The sequence below is a fragment of the Budorcas taxicolor genome, chromosome 4 (assembly GCF_023091745.1).
Source record: "Budorcas taxicolor isolate Tak-1 chromosome 4, Takin1.1, whole genome shotgun sequence".
Classification (NCBI taxonomy): domain Eukaryota; kingdom Metazoa; phylum Chordata; class Mammalia; order Artiodactyla; family Bovidae; genus Budorcas; species Budorcas taxicolor.
The window spans coordinates 21,661,936-21,684,852 of record NC_068913.1 but is presented as its reverse complement, the minus strand read 5'-3'; the positions used below and the strand labels follow the sequence as shown (position 1 = coordinate 21,684,852).

Sequence of the window (22,917 nt, the reverse complement as noted above, 5' to 3'; positions counted from 1 at the left end):
TCAGTACATAAGACAAACACTAACAGCCATAAAAGGAGAAACTGACAGGAACACAATAATAGTAGGAGACTGTAACACCCCACTCACACCGATGGACAGATCATCAAAACAGAAAACTAATAAGGAAACACAAGTCTTAAATGATACATTAGATGAGATGGATGTTATTGATATCTTCAGGACATCCCACCCAAATGCAGAAGACTACATCTTCTCACGAGCACATGGAACATTCTCCAGGATAGACTACATCTTGGGTCACAAATCAAACCTCAGTGAATTTAAGAAAATAGAAATCATATCATGCATCTTCTCTGACCACAATGCTATGAGATTAGATATCAATTACAAGAAAAAAACTGTAAGAAACACAAACACATGGAGATTAAACAACACATTTCTAAATAACCAACAGGTTACAAAAGAAATAAAAATGGAAATCAAAAAATTTCTAGAAACAAATGATAATGAAAACATGACAACTCAAAGCCTATGGAATGCAGCAAAAGCAGTTCTAAGAGGGAAGTTTATTTATAGCACTAGAATCCTACCTCAAGAAACAAGAAAAGCTTCAAATAGACAGCCTAACTTTATACCTAAAACAACTGGAAAAAGAAAAACAAAAAAAAAATCCCATAATTAGTAGAAGGAAAGAAATCCTAAAGATCTGAGCAGAAATAAATGAAAAAGAAATGAAAGAAACAATACTAAATATTAATAAAACTAAAAGCTTGTTCTTTGAGATGATAAGCAAAATTGACTAATATTTAGCCAGGCTCATCAGGAAAAAAGGAGAAAAGAATAAAATCAACAAAATTAGAAATGAAAAAGGAGAGGTTACAACAGACAATGCAGAAATACAAAGGATTATAAGAGACTGTTCTGAACAACTATATGGCAATAAAATGGATAACCTGGAAGAAATGGGCAGATTCTTAGAAAAGTTCAATCTTCCAAGAATGAACAAGGAAGAAATAGAAATTATGAATTACCTAATTACAGGCACTGAAATGGAAGCTGTGATCAAAAATCTCCCAAAAAAGAAAAGCCCAGGACCAGATGGCTTCACAGGAGAATTCTGTCAAACATTTAGAGATGAGCTAATGCCTATTATCCTTCTAAAACGCTTTCAAAAATTGCAGAGGAAGGAACACTTCCAAACTCATTCTACAAGGCCACCATCACCCTGATACCAAAGCCAGACAAAAACAACACAAGAAAGAAAACTACAGGCCAATGTCACTGATGAACATAGATGCAAAAATCCTCAACAAAATTTTAACAAACAGAATTCAACAACACATCAAAAAGCTCATACACCATGATCAAGTTTGGTTTATTCCAGGAATGCAAGGATTCTTCAATGTATGCAAACCAATGTGATAGATCATATCAACAAATTGAAAGATAAAGTCCATATGATAATATCAGTAGATGCAGAAAAAGCCTTTGACAAAATTCAGCACCCATTTATGAATAAAACTCTTCAAAAAAGGGCATAGAACGAACCTACCTCAACATAGTAAAGGCCATAAATGATAAGCCTACAGGAAACATTATTCTCAGTGGTGAAAAACTGAAAGCATTCCCACTAAGATCAGGAACAAGACAAGGATGTCCACTTTCATCACTCTTATTCAACATAGTTCTGGAAGTCCTAGCTACAACAATCAGAGAAGAAAAAGAAATAAAAGGAATCCAGATCAGGAGAGAAGAAGTAATGCTCTCACTGTTTGCAGATGACATGAAACCATACAGAGAAAACCCTAAAGATAGTATCAGAAAATTACTAGAGCTAATCAGTGAATTTAGCAAAATTGTAGGATATAAAATCAATACACAGAAATCACTTGCATTTCTATATACTAACATAGAAGAATCAGAAAGAGAAATTAAGGAATCAATCCCATTCACCATTGCAACAAAAAAAATTAAATCTCTAGGAATAAACTGACTTATTGAGACAAAAGAACTGTACACAGAAAATTATGAGACACTAATGAAAGAAATCAAAGGTAACATAAACAGATGCAGAGATATTCCATGTTCCTGGGTAGGAAGAATCAATACTGTGAAAATGACTATACTACCAAATGCAATCTACAGATTCAACGCAATCCCTATCAAATTACCAATGGCATTTTTCACAAAACTAAAACAAAAAATTTCACAATCATATGGAAACACAAAAGACCCCAAATAGCCAAAACAGTCTTAAGAAAGAAGAATGGAGCTGAAGGAATCAACCTTCCTGACTTCAGATTATACTACAAATCTACAGTCATCAAGACAGTATGGTACTGGCACAAAACAGAAATATAGACCAATGGAACAAGATAGAAAGCCCAGAAATAAACCCATGCACCTATGGGTACCTTATTTTTGACAAAGGAGTCAAGAATATATAATGGGGCAAAGACAGCCTCTTCAATAAATGATGCTGGGAAAACTGGACAGCTACATGTAAAAGAATGAAATTAGAACACTTCCTAACACCATACACAAAAATAAACTCAAAATGGATTAAAGACCTAAACGTAAGACCAGAAACTATAAAACTCTTAGAGGAAAACATAGGCAGAACACTCAATGACATAAATCAAAGCAAGATCCTCTATGACCCATCTCCTAGAGTAATGGAAATAAAAACAAAAGTAAACAAGTGGGACCTGATTAAACTTAAAAGCTTTTGCACACCAAAGAAAACTATAAACAAGGTAACAAGACCACCCTCAGAATGGGAGAAAATAATAGCAAATGAAAAAACTGACAAAGGATTAATTTCCAAAATATACAAGCAGCTCATACAACTCAATACCAGGAAAATAAACAATCTGCTCAAAAAGTGGGAAAAAGACCTAAATAGACATTTCTCCAAAGAAGACATACAGATAACAAATACATGAAAAGATGCTCAACATTGCTCATTATTAGAGAAATGCAAATCAAAACTACAATGAGATATCACCTCACACCGGTCAGAATGGCCATTATCAAACAGTCTACAAACAATAAATGCTGGAGAGGGTATGGAGAAAAGGGAACACTCTTGCACTGTTGGTGGGAATGTAAATTGATACAGCCACTGTGGAAGACGGTATGGAGATTCCTTGAAAAAAGTAGGACTAAAACCAACATCAGTTCAGTTCAGTTCATTTCAGTCACTCAGTCGTGTCCAACTCTTTGCGACCCCATGAATTGCAGCACGCCAGGCCTCCCTGTCCATCACCAACTCCCGGAGTACACTCAGACTCACGTCTATCGAGTCAATGATGCCATCCAGCCATCTCATCCTCTGTGGTCCCCTTCTTCTCCTGCCCCCAATCCCTCCCAGCATCAAAGTCTTTTCCAATGAGTCAACTCTTTGCAAGAGGTGGCCAAAGTACTAGAGTTTCAGTTTTAGCATCATTCCTTCCAAAGAAATCCCAGGGCTGATCTCCTTCAGAATGGACTGGTTGGATCTCCTTGCAGTCCAAGGGACTCTCAAGAGTCTTCTCCAACACCACAGTTCAAAAGCATCCATTCTTCAGCGCTCAGCCTTCTTCACAGTCCAACTCTCACATCCATACATGACTACTGGAAAAACCAAAACCACCATATGACCCAGCAATCCCACTCCTAGGCATATACCCTGAGGAGACCAGGGTTGAAAAAGACACATGTATCCCATTGTTCATTGTAGCACTATTTACAATAGCTAGAACATGGAAGGAACCTAGATGTCCATCAATAGATGGATGGATAAAGAAGTTGTGGTACATATACACAGTGGAATATTACTCAGCCATAAAAAGGAACACTTGAGTCAGTTCTGATAAGGTGGATGAACCTAGAACATATTATACAGAGTCAAGTGAGTCAGAAAGAGAAAAAGAAAAACATCATATTCTAATGCATATATATGGAATCTATAAAAATGGTTCTGAAGAATTTATTTGCAGGGCAGCAATGAGAAACAGACATAAAGAATGGACTTATGGACATGGGGAGAGGGGAGGAGAGGGTGAGAGGTATGGAAAGAGTAACATGGAAACTTACCTTACCATATGTAAAATAGCCAACGAGAATTTGCTGTATGGCTCAGGAGACTCAAACAGGGGCTCTGTATCAACCTAGAGGGATGGGATGGAGAGGGAGATGGGAGGGAGGTTCAAAAGGGAGGAGATATATGTATACCTGTGACTGATTCATGTTGAGGTTTGGCAGAAAACAACAAAATTCTGAAAAGCAATTATCCTTCAGTAAAAAATTAATTAAAAAAAGAATTCAACATCCTTCTAATTCAAGGAGGAAACATTAGATAAGAATTTGAACATAAATACTTTACTGGTGACCAAATATTCTAGATCTATTTAGACGGTATCTCTACAGCAGTATAGCCTAATAAATTTATATTTCTAATGCTTGTTGTTCAGTCACTCACTTGAGTCTGAACTCTTTGTGACCCCATGAACTGCAGAACACAAGGCTTCTCTGTCCTTCACTGTCTCCCAGAGTTTGCTCAAACTCATGTCCATTGAATCAATGATGCTATCCAACCGTCTCATCCTCTGTCACCCTTCTAATGCTTAAAGAAAGTGAAAGTGAAGTCGCTCAGTTGTGTCTGACTCTTTGCGACCCCATGGACTGCAGCCTACCAGGCTCCTCCGTCCATGGGATTTTCCAGGCAAGGGTACTGGAGTGGGCTGCCATTTCCTATTCCAGGGGATTTTCCCAACCCAGGGATCAAACCCAGGTCTCCTGCATTGCAGACAGACACTTTACTGTCTGAGCCACCAGGGAAGCCTCTAATGCTTAAGAAGTGTTTAATTAATATACTCATATATGTAGACCTTGCATTAAAGTATGAACTGGAAAAAGTTGATATATTTGAATAAGCCTACATTACAATTGTAATTGACAGCTAAAATTTCAAATGATATTAAAAATAATTATAAGCATAAATTAAATTACTTTTTTCTATTCAAAATAATATTTTAGTAGTTATCCAGGCATGTTTATTTAAATCACTAAACAGAGTGAAAATTGTCTTATGTTAACAGTTCATTTTCTATGTTAAAACAAATCTGGAGTGAGTAAAATGAACAATATGGTAAACTTAGTTTCAGCTAATTTTGCTTCATCCTTTTATTTTCTATTTCCTGTGAATGGTTTAACAACTATTACAAACTAAGAGGAAATGCAAATGTTAGCTTGGAGTCTAACAGCTTTTACACGTCACAAATGTTGGTACATTTTCAATGAAATTGGAATTGTACTTCCAAGTAGAAAGAAAAATGTCCAAGCTGATTTTGCTCTGGAATGTTCATGCCTGCCTACAAGTCTGTGATGAGAATATTAATTCTCTTTTGCAGCTTCTGCCAGCAAGAGAAGCTGCCAATGACCTTCCAGGCCTGCGTGATGACCAAGGAGTGCCAGGTGTCCGAGTGGTCAGAGTGGGGCCCCTGCTCAAAAACATGCCATGACACGGCATCCCCTAAAGGCACCCGCGTGAGAACTCGGCTCATCAGGCAGTTTCCTATTGGCAGCGAGAAGAAGTGTCCAGAACTTGAGGAAAAAGAGCCCTGTGTGTCTCAAGGAGATGGAGTTGCCCCCTGTGCCACGTGAGTTAATAAGGACAGCGGTCTCTGCTGCCCCGTCTGCCCAAACTGCATATCCCTTTAGCTGTTTGATTTCAACTGGATGGTGTGTTGAGAAATACTGATTTTTACAAATTCTAAGTAGAAATGTATCTCTTTACAAACACTATCCTATAAAAACAAAAAATACCAGTTTTACTAAATAAAAGTGTCAGTAACAAGCTATGTTTCCCAATCTCCACAAAAGCTGGATTTTTAACAGTAGTTCTTTGCACATTTTCTATAATGAGTATTGACAAGCTTTTTCTGAAGTGGAGAAGATAGTAAATATGTTAGTCTTTATGAGCCACATGTGTCTCTGTCATGATGATTCAACTCTGCTGTTGAAGCTGTAAGCAATATGTAAAGAAATGAGTGTGGATATGTTTCCATAAAATTGATTTATAGAAACAGTACAGGTTGAATTTAGCCATAGTTTGTCAACTAGTCTATAAGGTAAAATAATCTTTCAAAATATAGGTTCCTTTTGCCTATTGAGCAAGCCCTACTAAAATTCAGTACTGTGTATAACAAATCCTATTAAATAGAATACTACATCAAAATAATAAGACTTTAAGCTCTCTCAGGACCAAGATTGCTTATTAACCTTGGTGTGGAGATTGTTTCTCCTTTAATCACTCATATATGTCATAGGACCAGGCACATGGTAAGCGCCCAATAAATGTTCATTGAATTCAGATGAAATAAGACTGTTTTGAAATATTTGGGACTGTAACTATATTCTTTTTATTCTTAAAAATCATTTCTAAGACATTTCTGTGAATTAACTTGGTGATAAATATGTTTCAGGTTGGTCTGAATGTAGAGAGTATTTACAAAAAAACTTACAGAATCTTAGTTTATCGGTAGATACCCACAAGCTTCATTGAAAGGTTCCCTGGAATATTTGAACCATTTAGAGAACAGGCTTACAGCTTGCACTTGATGAACCAGTGAAGAGGAAAATTACCACTACCATTGCTGCTGCTGCTCCTCCTCCCATTTCTGAGAGTAATAATAATAATAACAAAGCATAGTAATGATTCGTACAAGATCTTCAGTTATGCAGCCCTATGGAATCCTCCCTTTTCCCCTAACATAACCAGTAACTGAACACTCTGAAGAGTTTCCTTCCTAACTTCTCTGCCTGCCCCACTGACTTGTGTGTTCCCCTTGACGTAACAGTTTCAGGGAAGTTGCCAGGTTCTCTAGTCAGAGTGTTTCATCTCCTGCGAGATTCTTCCATTTTTTAATCTCAAGCTAGGATATCTTTATCCTCTCAGTTATTCAAACATCATTAACTATTAATTAAAATAAATCCCTGTTCTAAATCTCTGTCTTCTAACCCTTTGTGGATGGTAGCATTTTTTTTTTTTTAAGAATGTGTCATCAATTTACATTACTAAAAAATTTATTTCTCTCACAGGACTCCTTAGGATGACCTATGTTGGTATGCTGCCCTATAAAAAAAAATAAAATTTTTGTTTTAACTGCCCTAATGAATGGCTTGTTTAGTTTTCTTTTCCTTCACACCTCCCTGTCTCTCCTCTCAAGGCATCAGTTATCAATGATTTAATAATTGACCTGAATGCTGCACTTCCTTTATAAATATATGTCAAGAGCATTAATCCTTGATGCCCCAGACCTGTACCTCTGTTAAGCCATGAATCCCCACTTACAAAAATTGAAAAATGGGCATGAAGTTCACCTTTACCAACATGAAGCCTTACCACTGACAAAGCAAAGCATCTGGATCAGACATCCAAGAGCCCATTTAACCTTTCTGTCTAACTGAGATGAGCATTAGCACATCCATTTGTACCTATGTTGGCTGTTAATCTGATTACTAAGGAAGCATCTTGGTAAAAGTGACATAAAGTACTCCAAGAGCCATTTTCTTTGTGCTTTTAGAATATCCATTTTCCTTGAGGTGGAGAAATGCCATCACTGTCTATCTGCAGTGACATCAAGACCCTGGCTATCTCCTTAAAGCATGTGTTGGGCTGATAATCCCCTGACATTTTTTTCACATGATAATCTTGATTGGAGCTTTAATTTAGAAGCATAGATCATCTTTCCTGTGTTCCACTGATTAGAAATGTCAGCTCTTTTCATCATTCATCAGTACTCATCAGGGATGCTCAAATGTTACAGGAGAAAAAAAAGAACACTCATTCTCAGAGATAAAGAGAAAACTCTGAATTATGTTATATTTTTGTTACTAACACACAATTACAATTTTGACCTGTATGAAGAAGGAATTTTCATACATTTTATTAAAGACAAAACAAATGTTTGAGTTCATCATCATTTAGAATGGTCTCCATTCTCAGATTCAATCTTTGTTTGTTTATAAACATGAAAAATGGGCAAGCCTGAGTTCAGCTTAATTAAACATAAAATGTCATATATTCAGCATTATGCTCTCTTTGCATAAAATATTTATAAGTAACTTCTAGTAGTTGCAATTAGAAGTGAATCATCTTAAATTTAACCCCTCTTTAAACGGAGCAGGGTAAGGATGTAGAAGAAGGGATTGAAACTGAACCTGTGCCAGAGGTGTGGTCTGAGATTGATTCAAGGGGAAGGAATTGTTCAGATTAATTTTCTTGACAAGAAGAAACAAATAGGATTGGAGAAAAGCTTTATTCACTAAACACATGGCCACTGCCGGCATTTTCTTTATCTAGATACAGCTGGAAGACCACAGAGTGGACCGAGTGTCGGGTGGACCCTCTTCTCAGTCAGCAGGACAAGAGGCGAGGCAACCAGACTGCCCTCTGCGGAGGAGGGGTCCAGACCCGAGAGGTGTACTGCGTGCAGGCCAACGAGAACCTCCTCTCGCAATTGAACACACACAAGGACAAAGAAGGTAATCTTGTTTTCTTCTCAAGTACTCACCTATGGAGAGCAGGCTTGGGATCATCCTGCAGGGGTATATATGCAGCCATTTGGGGGCATGAAGAGCTGTATATTTGTTCACATTATGGCAGATATTAACTATGGTGAATGGTAGTCTAAATGATGGTTGTAAAAATAATTAATAAAGTTCCATCTTTGGTTGGTTCTGGTTTGCTGACAAGCCTCTCTTTAAATTTTGACTTCAGGTTCTGAGTCAGAATTTAGCAAGAGTAATCAATTATAAAAATAGAATAAACATGTGTCTTATAAGGATACATATAGAATGCAAATATGTGTTCCAAAGCCCAAATTTCTTTTCTTCATATAAGTAAAACCTGTATGTTAAAAAAGAAACCTTGTTGTGCTGTTTTATAATGATGTTGAAAAATAAATTAGTTATGGTATTGAGAGAAAATTCACTTTGAATTTAAAAGAAATAGAGAATAAAACTACAGGAAAAGATCTTTAACCCAAAGGCATAACTTAAAAAAAAAAACAAAAACAACCCTTTGATTAAATGCTTTGATTTGGTAGACATATCTTAGAATTTTTTTGGTCTAACTCTCAGTTTGGGGACCAAATGTGATAAGTGTACAAAAGAATAAGTGAGTCCAAGATGGCCAAGACTAAAAGTACATACTGTTAAATATTAATATTACTCTAAAAATCTGATCATCGTTGGATTGAGCCTCTTAAGAGCCTCTTAACATTTTACTACCTGAGGGACTACAGGACTTGTATCACTAATACATTCAGCACATATTGATTAGTTGCCAGAGGAGTTCCAAAAATTGTCTTTGGTGATGAGGACAGAAATATCAATATAAATTTCATGTCAGGAAAATGCTCATGGTCATCATGAGGGCGCACAGACCAACAGTCATCATGCAGTGTCAAAGTGAAAGTGTTGGTCGCTCAGTTGCGTCTGACTCTTTGCAGCCCCATGGACTGTAGCCTGCCAAGCCCCTCTGCTCATGGTATTTCCCAGGCAAGAATACTGGAGTGGGTTGCCAGTTCCTTCTCCAGGGGATCTTCCCCACCCAGGGTTCAAACCCAAGTCTCCCGCATTGCAGGCAGATTCTTTACCATCTGAGCCACTATAATTGAGTTTTAGAATAGCTGTCGTGAGAAAATAAAGGAACCTTCATAAAGAAGGTGGAATTTGAACTGAGTTATGATGCATATACTCCATATAGTTAAGCAGGTCAGGCATGCAAGACGGAGTTTATTCTAAGCAGAAGGAACAGCATGTATTAAAGGTAAAAAAAAAAAAAAGAAAAAAGAACGGAATAAAAAAATAAATATTCAGAGAAGGAATATGACCAAGAAGAATCAGAAAAACAAGGAAAGAACCAAGAGAAAAAGACATTTCATAAAACAAAAGAAGAGAGAGTTCTTTTGCCTCCCACCAAAAAGGAGTGGCTAGTAATTCTTGGGAAATAAGGACTAAAGTTTTGCGTTTGCAGCTTGCAGAATTTAATTGTTTTGTATCCACTGGCTTTACACAGCATGTTAACTCATTTAGTAGTCTAGCCTAGGGATACCTTTTACTACTAATATGTCTTGCAATTTTAAGGAAGTAGCATAAAACATGTAATGTTAGTACATTAATATTTTCTTAGTCACTTTAATGGCTACATTTTTAATACCCTTTGGTGAATTTATTATGGCAGTCCTTTCAGAGTAGTATAATTTCATGGCTAGAAGTAGATCAGATTTTAGTTTCTGAATGTCAATTATATCCTGTAGGTTATTACTTTCAAAAGATCCTTCAGAATTTTGAATTGTAATTGGATACTTTTAAAAATTATTTTGTCATAGAGTTCCCTGACTACTGCTGTCAAAGCACTGCAGAGCAATAAAAATAAAAGTCACAGGAAAAAAAGATAAGATGCAAAGAATATTATTATTAAGATGTATCTGTTGGACTAATGCAAAAACCAAAGCAGAGATTCATAGATATGGAAGCAGTCAATTCACCTAAAATTAATATTCAATCTTGTAAGTATATAACATAAATAATTTAAGAATCTGTGTCCTTTCATGTCAAATATCAAGAGTATTAATAAGCCTCTTATAGTCTTTGCAAAAACAGTTGATGCTTACTAAAAGTTGCAGTTATTTTTTCCTCAGAACTTAGATTATGTGAGTTCTCCCTGTTGCTGCTAAGTTGCTTCAGTCATGTCCGACTCTGTGCGACCCCATAGACGGCCTCCTACCAGGCTCTCCCGTCCCTGGGATTCTCCAGGCAAGAACACTGGAGTGGGTTGCCATTTGCTTCTCCAGTGCATGAAAGTGAAAAGTGAAAGTGAAGTCACTCAGTAAGTGTCCGACTCTTCGTGACCCCTTGGACTGCATCCTACCAGGCTCCTCCGTCCATGGGATTTTCCAAGCAAGAGTACTAGAGTGGGTTGCCATTGCCTTCTCCGATGTGAGTTCTCCCTGCTGCTGCTGCTGCTGCTAAATCGCTTCAGTCGTGTCCGACTCTGTGTGACCCCATAGACGGCCTCCTACCAGGCTCCTCTGTCCCTGGGATTCTCCAGGCAAGAACACTGGAGTGGGGTGCCATTGCCTTCTCCGATCAGGCTCCCAGTAGTACTCAATTTTCCCCAGTAGGAAACTTGTTAGATATACCAGCATCCCAAGGATAACACATGTGAATACTATAGATATGTGTGAATGGAGAACAATTAGACTGTGGGCTGTGAAGATTGTTCATAGTCTTATCTTTTTCAATAAATATGAAAGAATGAAACCTTACTTTATAAAAGCAGGGAAACCTCTCAGAATAACTTGCTTATTCAATCCTAATAAGAAGGTACTGATCTCAAGAAATCCTGACTGTTTAACCGTGAACAGCCCATCCTAAAAGCAATTCATATTGCACTTAATTTGGAGAACAAGGATTGAAATGTTGTTTTTGTAGATTCTCTCTCTGTGTTCTCTAAATGTCTTTTCACACAGAACCAAACTATTAAAAATACTTGAACTCAAAATACTTCAGCCCCAACATAAAATTTCTTTATACAGAAATACTGAAAACAAGTGATATGGCATCAACTTCCTTTGTTATCTTGGTATATCATGTTACATAGAAGATTGATAATGACCACCATAGCACAAAAGCCAGATCCCTTTAAATTACTTTATTCATTGATGTATTTTCTGCTATTAACTGACTCTCACACCACACAAGGCCATAATTCTTTTCCTTGGAGCTAATATATTTAATTTTCAGGAAGTTTAAATATTTATTATTAAAGTACTCACAAAGTATAAATTATGATATTCAAAACTTGGTATGAGTTGAATTATCAGGATAGTTATTAAGTTGGTAATGGCATCTACAGACAATAGGAAAAATATTTCTTCTTGATATTGAGAATATCCACATTTTATTCATGGAACTCTCACAGTTCTAACAGAATATGAGGTGATCAAAATTTCCATTATCACTTATTTAGAAGAAAGGCTTGACAGGTTCTCTGCTGAGAAGAGTCAGTAGTAAAATCTTTGACAGTTTCTATGAGCTGGCTGTTCAGAATTCCAGTAGTCTTGAAAAATGTCCAGTTTGTCCTGGCATGAAATCTATCCTCAAAATATGATAGGAAGAGGCCTTGCCCATGAGGAGGTTATCAGTATAACTCCTAGAAAGCTGATGGAAGTGTTACTGATCTTTAGATGCATAACGTGAATTCACTCTTGTAAGAGTTCATAGTGAAATGAAAGTAGATTCTAGCTATAGTAACTCAAAACATCCTTCCAGTTGATACAGATTGAACATGTTTTCAAAAGAGGGAAGCCAAAGGTATCAGTTATAAAGCACCATAAAGCTTACTGTGATTTATATCATAGAAAATTTTAGAATATGCTTTTATACAGAACATACCAAATAATCCACACTTATATCTGCATAAGGTCTGTGAGATTTGTGGTTATTAAGAAAGACAGTCTGGATAATAAGCCTCTATGATGACATTGAATGAGACAAACCAGCAGAAAGGTTTGGAGGATCAATGGAAAGATGGATTGAGGGCAGGATGACTGTACTGTGAATGGGTAAACAGAAGGATGAATAAAGAGCTCATGTTTTCACATGTTTTGCCCCCAAAAATGTGAATAAAATAGTCACCATCCCTATGAGGTACGAATTATTTATAATTGTAGTCTGCTTACTATAGTTCCACAGACTACCCTGCTTCAGTAAACACTGTTTTGAGGGGGAAAAATAGCTATGCTTATATATATGCTGCTCTTTCCCTGTTATTTCAGAAACTAAATATCAGAGTACATTGAAGCCTAGTGCTGCACCTTCCCTGTCCATCACTTTTGAAATAACAGGTGGGTGAGGCTGTTATACATAACATTTCAATCAGAAATGTGTGTCAAGAGTCTCTATACCTGCCCTGATATAATTCTTAAACCCTCTAGGAAAGATAGTAGTTTAGTTTTACTTTCTACTGTCCTTGAAATAGACAAAGCTGGGGCTTCCCTGGTAGCTCAGATGTTAAAGAATCAGCCTGCAACTCAGGAGACCCTGGTTCGATTCCTTAGTCAGGAAGATCCCCAGAAGAAGAGATAGGCTACGCACTCCAGTATTCTTGGGCTTCCCTGGTGGCTCAGATCGTAAACAATCTGCCTGCAATGCAGGACACCAGGGTTTGATCCCTGGGTCGGGACGATCCCCCAGAGAAGGGCGTGGCAACCCACTCCAGTGTTCTTGCCTGGAGAATCCCCATGGACAGAGGAGCCTGGTGGGCTACAGTTCGTGGGGTCCCAAAGAGTTGGACATGACTGAGTGACTAAACACACATGAAATAGAAATGATTTTTTTGTCTCTTGGCGTTCTATAACATCATCATACAGATATAAATATTGTAGGAAACATAAAAGGATTTTTGAATTTACTAACTTTATAATGTCTCAGATATCATAATTATATAAACGTGTAAAGTTTGGTTATGAACACTTTTGTTGTAGTAAATTCATGAACATGTGAACAGTTTTCATAATTTATCATTTTTTTAAACATACCACTTTGTGCTCTCCTAATCTTCATATGGTAAATGAAGAAGGAAGTAAGTCATGTTGTGTTTGAGAAACATACCCTACCTACACTGATATAGTGGGATGTAAAAAGCACTGTGATATAGAATAATTAAAACATAAGAAATCCCTGCAGAAATCAGGCCTTCCTCAGAAATTGGTCCTCTGGATATTTTGTGGAAGAGAAGGGATGTTTCCCTGCTCCCCTACAGTAATTTCTTTGTGATCAGTAGATTACAAAACGGAAAGTGAGATGAAAGAAGTTTCAGGCACTGGGATGGAAGTTAATCAAAACTTATATGCTGGGAATTAGAGTAAGCTGGTCAGTGGTCTACACTGGAAGTAACTTAGAATGCTTAGTAGAGGAAGAGCTTACTAATGATGTGTCAGGGAAAATTCAACCAAAAAGGTAATCAAAGAAAAATAGAAGGAGACAGCTAGGAAGTCATCTAATCATGAAAACAATGCTTATAATACCTTTGACTTAGTCAATGTTTAATAAACATTTGTTGTTTGACATGTTTACTCTCTCCTTTGTTAAAGTGGTGCAATTTTAAAAATTTGTCTGAAAATTGTCTCTTTAATGCTTCAGTTGCAATTAAACATTGTCTCTTTCAGGTAGGGACTCTAGTCATACACATCATCCTTCACCCCTGAAGAATTACTATTCACACCTCTGACTTTGAATACAGGAAACATGATCTAGTTGTAGATCAAATGATGAGAATAAAAATTTATGCATTTTGTGTCAGGTGGGCCCCGCATTTAAAGAGACTATTTTTATTTGTCTGGTTTTTTTCTCTCCTCTAATTATATAGATAGCTTAAAAATCTTTTGAATATTCATACTAAGGCTACCTTCATGAGAATCCCAAACAGATAATCAGGAAATATTGTTTTCATTTCTGCTTGGCCTTATATCCTGATGCGCATTGCTTATTTACCTAAAAATATTTAATGACATTTATGCTATGTTTAAGCAATATGGTAGACTAGCTGAAAATCATATATATTTTTTTTTTATTGATAGATTTATTTTTGTCTGTGCTGGGTCTTCATTGCTGTATGTGGGCTTTCTCCAGTTGCAGTAAGCAGTCTTCTCCTTGCAGTGGCTTCTCTTGTTGCAGAGCATGGGCTTTAGGCATGCAAGCTTCAGTAATTGCCTGGAGAGTCCCATGGATGGAGGAGCCTGGTGGGCTGCAGTCCATGGGGAAGCTGGGAGACGGACACGACTGAGTGACTTCACTTTCACTCTTCACTTTCATGCACTGGAGAAGGAAATGGCAACCCATTCCAGTGTTCTTGCCTGGAGAATCCCAGGGACAGGGGAGCCTGGTGGGCTGCTGTCCATGAAGTTGCACAGAGTCAGACACGACTGAAGCGACTTAGCAGCAGCAGCAGCAGACTCAGGAATTGTGTCTCACTGGCTCGAAAGTGCTAGCTCAGTAGTTTTGGTGCACAGGCCTAGTTGCCATGTGGCATGTGGGAACCCATGTCACCTGCATTGGCAAGCAGAGGATTCCTAACCACTGGACCACCAGGGAAGGCTCTGAAAATCATACTTTAAAAAATATTTGGACATTCAGGATGCAATATTTTTTCAAATACTTTTTAGAGCAGAATTGAGGTCTTGATAAACTAAATGATTTCCCAGTAATGAAAGCTGAGTTGATAGCTTCTGTGATTGCCCTTGGGAGGGGATGGTACGGAAGATGGGTTTGCATTATGGGGACCTGGGAGAGTGGAACCAGTAAGGGGAATGACATTAACTTCTGCTCAGAGAAAGAGAGCATAAGCAGAAATACTGCATTACTTCATCAACCTCAAAGGTTATAGGATCAATGATTAAGCAGAAAAGTTCAACATACTTATAGCCGGAGATGAAAAAGAATCAGATCAGCTTTAGCCTTGGATCAGGGCAAAAACAAACCTTCCTGAACATTCCAGCTATGGCCTATATTCATATGAGTTTAAGTCTCAAATTTATGGTACTTCCATAAATCCTGAGACCACAAAGCTGAAAATTAAAGTAAGAAATGGCATCAGGCAATTGTATCACCAAAGTGCCTGACATAGCAAAAGTAAAAAGTCTAAAGAGAGAGACATTTTAACCTAAGTTGCAGGATTTTCCTGGATAAATGACACCACTCAAAATTGTGAGGTACATGAGGAAAAACAATTCATTGTAAACAGGATTTAAAATGCCTAACAAACAGTAAAATTTGACTTTCAAGTTTGGAAATATTTTAAAAAGCAGATACAGACTATAAAATACATATGTTAAAACTTATTTAAGATGTAAAGGAAAATTAGAACATTAAATATAATGAGGCACAGTTTAAAAGACCAGATTTTTAAAAAGAAAAGAAATGGAAGTTCTAGGACTAAAAAGTACTTTAACTGGAAATAAACAAATGGATAGATTACACATATTGAGATAAATGATTATCAGTACATTAAAGACAAATATAAGCAGATTATCTAAAATGTAACATTGAAAATAGAAATTAAAAATAAAAACAAGGATAACAGTCACACAGAATTAAACAAGAAGATTCAGAGTAAGAGAACCAAGAGAAAAGATGAGAGAATTATCTAGAATTGATGTAAGACAAGAATGTACAGAATCAAGAAAATCTGCTAGCAAGATAAGAATATTTGTATAAATTATATACAGTATAGTGGGTTTTCAGCTAATGAACTCCAAAGACATATTAAAAGGAATAGAGAGAAGGAAAAAAATTAATTACAAAATAATTAACAAATTAACAGTGAAGTTCTCAACAGCTACAAGAAACCAAAATGATATATTCAGAGTCAAAGTTTATTATAGAAAATCAAAATAATATATTCAGAGTCAAAGGTTATTATAGAAAATCATTTTGTTTTAATTATTATGATACCAATCAAATGTATTGCATGTGTTTTACTGTGATCAAACTTAAGACTGTGGATTATTCAGTCCAAGCAGGTACCACTGGTGAAAAGTATATAAACACACAGATTCATACATTTTACTTCCCAGGCAATAATGCCATCTTTATATACAAAGTGCAGATGAAATTTTTATTTTATCAAGGAAATAACATGACTTTTAAATTATACATGTATATGTGCAATGTTAACACTATCCTGAAGATTGAATGGCTGGATTGTTTAAATGACATTTGATAGAACATTTTCTTGGGTAATCAAAATTCCCAGAATTTTCTCCAGAATTTTTAGAGTAAAGGATAAGCTTCACAGACATAAAACTCAATACAAATTATATTGCTAACTTGATATTATTCAATGAAACATGAAATTTATAACAAATTTTTTAAACTTAAGGAAACATCTGAAAATTCGTATCTCAAACCTATCACCCTTTGTATCATTCTCATTTTTTCCCCTAGTTTCTTAATGGTAAAGGTGAGTGACACTGGCTTGATTACCTAGACAAAAGTAATCATGACAAAGGAATTATTACCCAGAAAAGGTAACAAAATTCATTATGTATGTCAGTGTCTTTGATAAAGTTTAGTGTCTTTGACAAAGTCATAAATGGTACAGTGTTAAATATGTGAGTTATATTGAGCTAATAAGGATAAAACATTCTCGATAATAATGTTATGACACAAAAAGATATTAATGTGCTAGACACATTGAAACTTTCCCAACTTATAAAGTCCAATGAAATACTTAGGTACCTATACTTAAGACCCAAACACTCATGCTAATAGGAAGTTAATACCATAATGATGACGATGATGATATGAAAACAAGGTGTTGATTGTGTTTATTAAGGGTCACAAGAGTCAGACATAACTTAATCACTAACAACATTAAGACACTATGTTAATTATTTGGTTTCTGTGATGAGTAAATGTTTAATGTGTGGAAGGAACAGTTGGCATCAATTGCTTAATATTATTTTCTTTTCATTGAAGTAGACTTGACTTATAATGTTGGGTTAGTTTCAGGTGTGCAACAAGGTGATTGAGTTTTTCGTATTCTTTTCTATTATAACTTATTATGAGATACTGAATATAGTTCCCTGTAATATACAGTAGGATTTGTTGTTACCTACTTTTAAATTTTTATTGGAGTATAGTTGATTTACAATGTTATGTTAGTTTCATGTGTAAACCGGATCAGTTATGCATATACGTATGTCCACACATTTTTAGATTTTTTCCTCATACAGGCTTCCCTGATAGCTCAGTTGGTAAAGAATCCACCTGCAAAGCTGGAGATCCCAGTTCAATTCCTAGGTTGGGAAGAGCAGCTGGAGAAGGGATAGGCTACCTTCTCCAGGATTCTTGGGCTTCCCTTGAAGCTCAGCTGGTAAAGAATCTACCTGCAAAGTGGGAGACCTGGGTTTGATCCCTGGGTCGAGAAGATCCCCTGGAGAAGGGAAAGACTACCCACTCCAGTATTCTGGCGTAGAGAATTTCATGGATTGTATAGTCCATGGGGGTCACAAAGAGTCGGACATGACTGACGGACTTTCACTTTCACTTTTCTTTTTCCTCATACAGATCATTGCAGAATATTGAATAGAGTTCCCTGTGGTATATACTAGGTGCTTATTAGTTATCTATTTTATATACAGTAGTGTGTATATGTTAATCCTAATCTCCCAGTTTATCCTCCGTTTTTCCCCCGGTAACCATATTGTTTTCTGTATTGTGACTCTGTTTCTCTTTTGTAAATAAATTCATTTGTGTCATTTTTTTAGGTTCCATATATAAGTGATACAATATGGTATTTGTCTTTGTCTGACTTTACTCCATATGACAATCTCTAAATCCATCCATGTGGCTGCAGGTGGCATTATTTTGGTTTTTTATGGCTGAATAATATTCCATTGTATTATGGAATCTTCCTTATCCACTACTTATTTATCCACTCCTCTGTCAATAGACATTTAGGTTGCTTCCATGTCTTGGCTCTTGTAAATAGTACTGCTGTGAACTTTGGGGTGCGTGTATTTTTTTGAATTATGGTTTTCTTCAGATACATGCCCAGGAGTAGGATTGCTGGATCATATAGTAGTTATATTCTTTGTTCTTTAAGAAACCTCTATACTGTTCTCCATAGTGGCTATACCAATGTTACATTTCCACCAACAAGAGGGTTCCCTTTTCTCCACAGCCTCTCCAGCATGTATTGTTTATATTTTTTTTGATGATGGCCATTCTGACTGGTGTGAGGAGATACATTATTGTAGTTTTGATTTGCATTTCTCTAACAGTTAATGATGTTGAGCATCTTTTTATGTGTTGGCCATCTCTATGTCTTTTATGAGGAAATGTCTATTTAGGTTTCCTGCTCATTTTTTGATGGTTGTTTGTTTTGTTTTTTGCTTTTTTAAAAATTAATTTATTCATTTTAATTGGAGGCTAATTACTTTACAACATTGTGGTGGGTTTTGCCATACATTGACATGAATCAGCCATGGGTGTACATGTGTCCCCCATCCCAAACTCCCCTCCCACCTCCCTCCCCAACCCATCCCTCTGGATTGTCCCAGTACACTGGCTTTGAGTGCTCTGTTTCATTAATCACACTTGGACTGGTGATCTGTTTCACATACGGTAATATACATGTTTCAGTTGAGCTGTTTGTATATTTTGAATATTAATCAGTTGTCAGTCACTTTGTTTGCAAGTTTTATATAGTAGTTTGTATCTGCTAATCTCAAACTCCTAATTTATCCCTTCCCCCCTTCCAGTTTGGTAATCATAGATTTGTTTTCTACGTTCGTGTTTTTTTTCTTTGGTAAATAAGTTCAGTTGTATCGTATGTTTTTAGATTCCACATATAAATAATATCACATGATGTATGTCTTTCTGTCTGACTTCACTTAGTATGATAACCTCTAGATCCATCCATATTGCTTCAAATGATATTTTTTCCCTTGTCTTTTTATGGCTCAGTAATATACCATTCTATGTGTATATACCACATCTTCTTTACCCATTCCTCTGTTGATGGATCTTTAGATTGCTTCCATGTCTTGGCTATTGTAAATAGTGTTGGTGTGAATATTGGGGTGCATGCAGCTTTTAAAATTAGAGTTTTATCAGGGCATATGCCCAAGTGTGGGATTGCTGGATCATATGGTAATGCTAATTTAGTTCTTTAAGGGACCTCCATACTGTTCTCCATAGTGGCTGCACTAATTTACATTCACACCAACAATGTAGGATGGTTCCCTTTTCTCTATACCCTCTCCAACATTTATTTGTAGACTTTTTGATGATGGTTTTTTCAACCAGTGTGAGGTGATCTCTCATTATAGTTTTGATTTTTGCTTTTTTTAAAATTAATTTAATCATTTTAATTGGAGGCTAATTACTTTACAATATTGTGGTGGGTTTTGATTGGCAGTTCTTTAACAATTAATGATACTGAGCATCTTTTCATGTCAGAAAAGGTGCTCATGTCACGTTTCATGTCACAACACTCAGAGGAGTGCTGTATTAGTTGCTCAAGTTGTGTCTGACTCTGTGACCCACCAGGCTGACTATAGCCCACCAGGCTCCTCTGTCCATGGGATTTTTCCAAGCAAGAATACTGGAGTGGGTTGACATTTCTTTCTCCAGGGGATCTTCCCAACCCAAGGATCAAACTGGGTCTCCTGCATTGCAGGCAGACTCTTTAGCATCTGAACCACCAGAGAAGCTTGTGTCAGAGGGTTATTGTTAAATTCATCCTGTGTCTGTTCTCCCAAGTGTTACTTTTCTGAACATCAATCACAGTCTGATTAATGAAGTGCTACAATTTGGGTACCTCACTTGGTATTTCTGCATTCACTTAATACATACTCCTTGAGCAACTGCTACGTTGCACCATTGATTTATATGTTGAAGATAGAATGTTTTAAAAAGCAGACTTGATCACTGCCCTCTGTATTTAACGCTACTAGTAGCCTTGTGAAAAGTGAAAGTGAAGTTGTTCAGTCATGTCCGACTCTTCACAACCACTCCAGTGTTCTTGCCTGGAGAATCCCAGGGACTGCAGGGCCTGGTGGGCTGCCGTCTATGGGGTTGCCCAGAGTCAGACATGACTGAAGCGACTTAGCAGCAGCAGAGCAGTAGCCTTGTATTTAAGGCCTGCTCACTGGAGGTTCAGAGTTGCCCCTTCACAAGGCTGACATGGAGAGGCTTCTACACACTGGAGAGCCACTTTGGTGGTCCTTAGTTAAAACATGAAAATACAATATATTATATAAACGTGGTCCATGTTTAACAAAGAACATTTACCCTTATCCACTGGGCATATTATTTTTCTGGAAATCACATGTTTTCAAAATGTGGCTTAAGAATCACCTGTATGCTTTAAGAAAATGCAAAAAAATCCCTGCGTATTATCTGCTGGGATTGTGATTCTGTAGGTCTGAAATGGATGCAGAAATCTCTTTTTTATAAGAACCATGATTATAATCAGGGAATGATTGTACCATATATCTCATGATGATCCTCCTCAAAGGCCCTTTCCAAAGCATTTGGAGAGACTGGAATAGAGACAGGGAAATCCTTTTTTTTTTTTTTTTTTTTGAGGCCCAAAACATAAATAATTTATGCATTTGTGAAAAAGCAAAATCGCAAATACATAATCTCTAAGCTCTCTATCATGGTTTCAGAAGGGTCTTGTGTATGTGAAGGGCCCTGACCTTAAGCTCCATGAGTTTCTTAATGAATCTTTTCTAAATTCTAACACAAGATTTTTTTGTTCTCTGCCAAAGAGGATCAGTATATTAGGGTGAGAAACAGAAATACAGGCATTCGTGTCCTGAAAACAGGTTCCCCAGCATTCTGGATGTAAAACTGGGGAGAATGGAGTGACTGGAAATAGTCACTTTGTCTTCAGAAGTGAAGTAGAACTTTCAGTTCTGGTATTGGTCTTATTTATGTTCATCGAGCCCTAGTTTTAGGTCCCTGAGCTGCTGATCTTTAGAAGACCATGATACGTTGCTAGTAGTTAGGTTAGGAAATTGGAGGGGAAGAACACTTAACACTGAGATGCTGTTTCATCTTACTTTATACCTGTAACCCAAGATGGGAAGAAGCCAGAGCTGTTAGTAAAAGACCTTCCATTAATGAAAGAAAAAGGGTGTATAAAATGTCACATAACCTGACGCTATCAAGTGACTGTACTGTGTATGCTTTTTGTAACCCTTAAGCACTTATTTCATCGAGTCAGTTGCAGATGAGTGATAGCACCAGAAGGAATTTTGAAATGAGTACTCAGAGACCTGCACTGGCGAATGAATAGAGTTTTTTTCTTTTTTTTTTTCTGAAGCACACTGCTGCCATCTAAGAATGTAAAGGAAATGGTTTGTGGCGGGCTGTTCCCTGCCTTGCTGATGATTGCTCAATAGGGAGTAGCTACTCTCGCCAGTGTTAACAGAGGAGTACAAACTACATTGTGGAACTCATTAATATTTATTCCTGCTAAAAGCAATGGGCAATAAAAAGGGAAATAAACCGGGGAGACTAGCAATGGGGAAAGGAAGCCATGACAACAGATTCATCTTGAAAAGCTTCACCATTTATTGCACACAAAAAATACACTTGAAGTACAAGAATCCATATTATTAGTTCAGAACCCACTCAAAACGCCTCTTATGGGTCAACTAATATTTTAATAAAAAGTGTATGCTGAACACAATTTAAGAGTTTAAAATAGCCGTCCATACTCTTGTAATTATGTGATTTTGAGTTATCACTTTACACAAAGCTACATTTTCTCGGCATCAGAGTCGATTCTCCTGTCTGTAGACAAGAACTTCCTCTAAGCCAAGGATTCCCTGTCTGTTGCAGCCAAGACCAGTGACATTCCTCTTCCTTTTCTCATGCTGCTCCTTTATTATCTGCCTTGAAATGCCTTCAGCCATTGTCACAACTATCCAAATATCTGCCGTTTCAAATCATCTTTGTTATGCTGCTAAGATTTCATTGATCTTCCTTCATCCAAAGCCTATGCCTTTCTTATACTACATTGTACAAGTTCCCGTTTGATTATACAGAATTCAATGCTTTGATAATTGTGTCATGAGTATTATGCCAACTTCCCAAGATTATGAGCTTAGAAGGAGGTAATGGTGATTTTCCCCTCCTAAATTTTAATTTATCCATCATTCTTACCAGAAGTCTGGGCGGTTTGCTAACTGCATCGTTTAGAAATATCTTTAAGAAAGATTAAAAAGCCCTTCAGTGAAAGGATGTTGACTTCCTAGACATCTAATTTATAGTGTTTCATTTTGGACTAATATTTATGTCTCACTAACTTCATTTGTTTCTCCTTTTGTTTTCCTTTCCTCTGCAAAGGCTTAATGAGATAACATATGTAAAGCACATCCTAGC

At 36.8% G+C, this 22,917-nt stretch overlaps 1 protein-coding gene across 1 annotated transcript in view; it reads left to right on the top strand.

The window, feature by feature from the left end:
• The window catches only part of THSD7A (thrombospondin type 1 domain containing 7A), a 284,830-nt gene that overhangs the window by 60,978 nt on the left and 200,935 nt on the right, over positions 1–22,917 (top strand). Inside the window, exons 3-4 of the mRNA XM_052639078.1 lie at positions 5,355–5,603; positions 8,309–8,490. Of these exons, the coding sequence (XP_052495038.1) occupies positions 5,355–5,603; positions 8,309–8,490 (431 nt within the window). The remainder of the gene's footprint in view (positions 1–5,354; positions 5,604–8,308; positions 8,491–22,917) is intronic.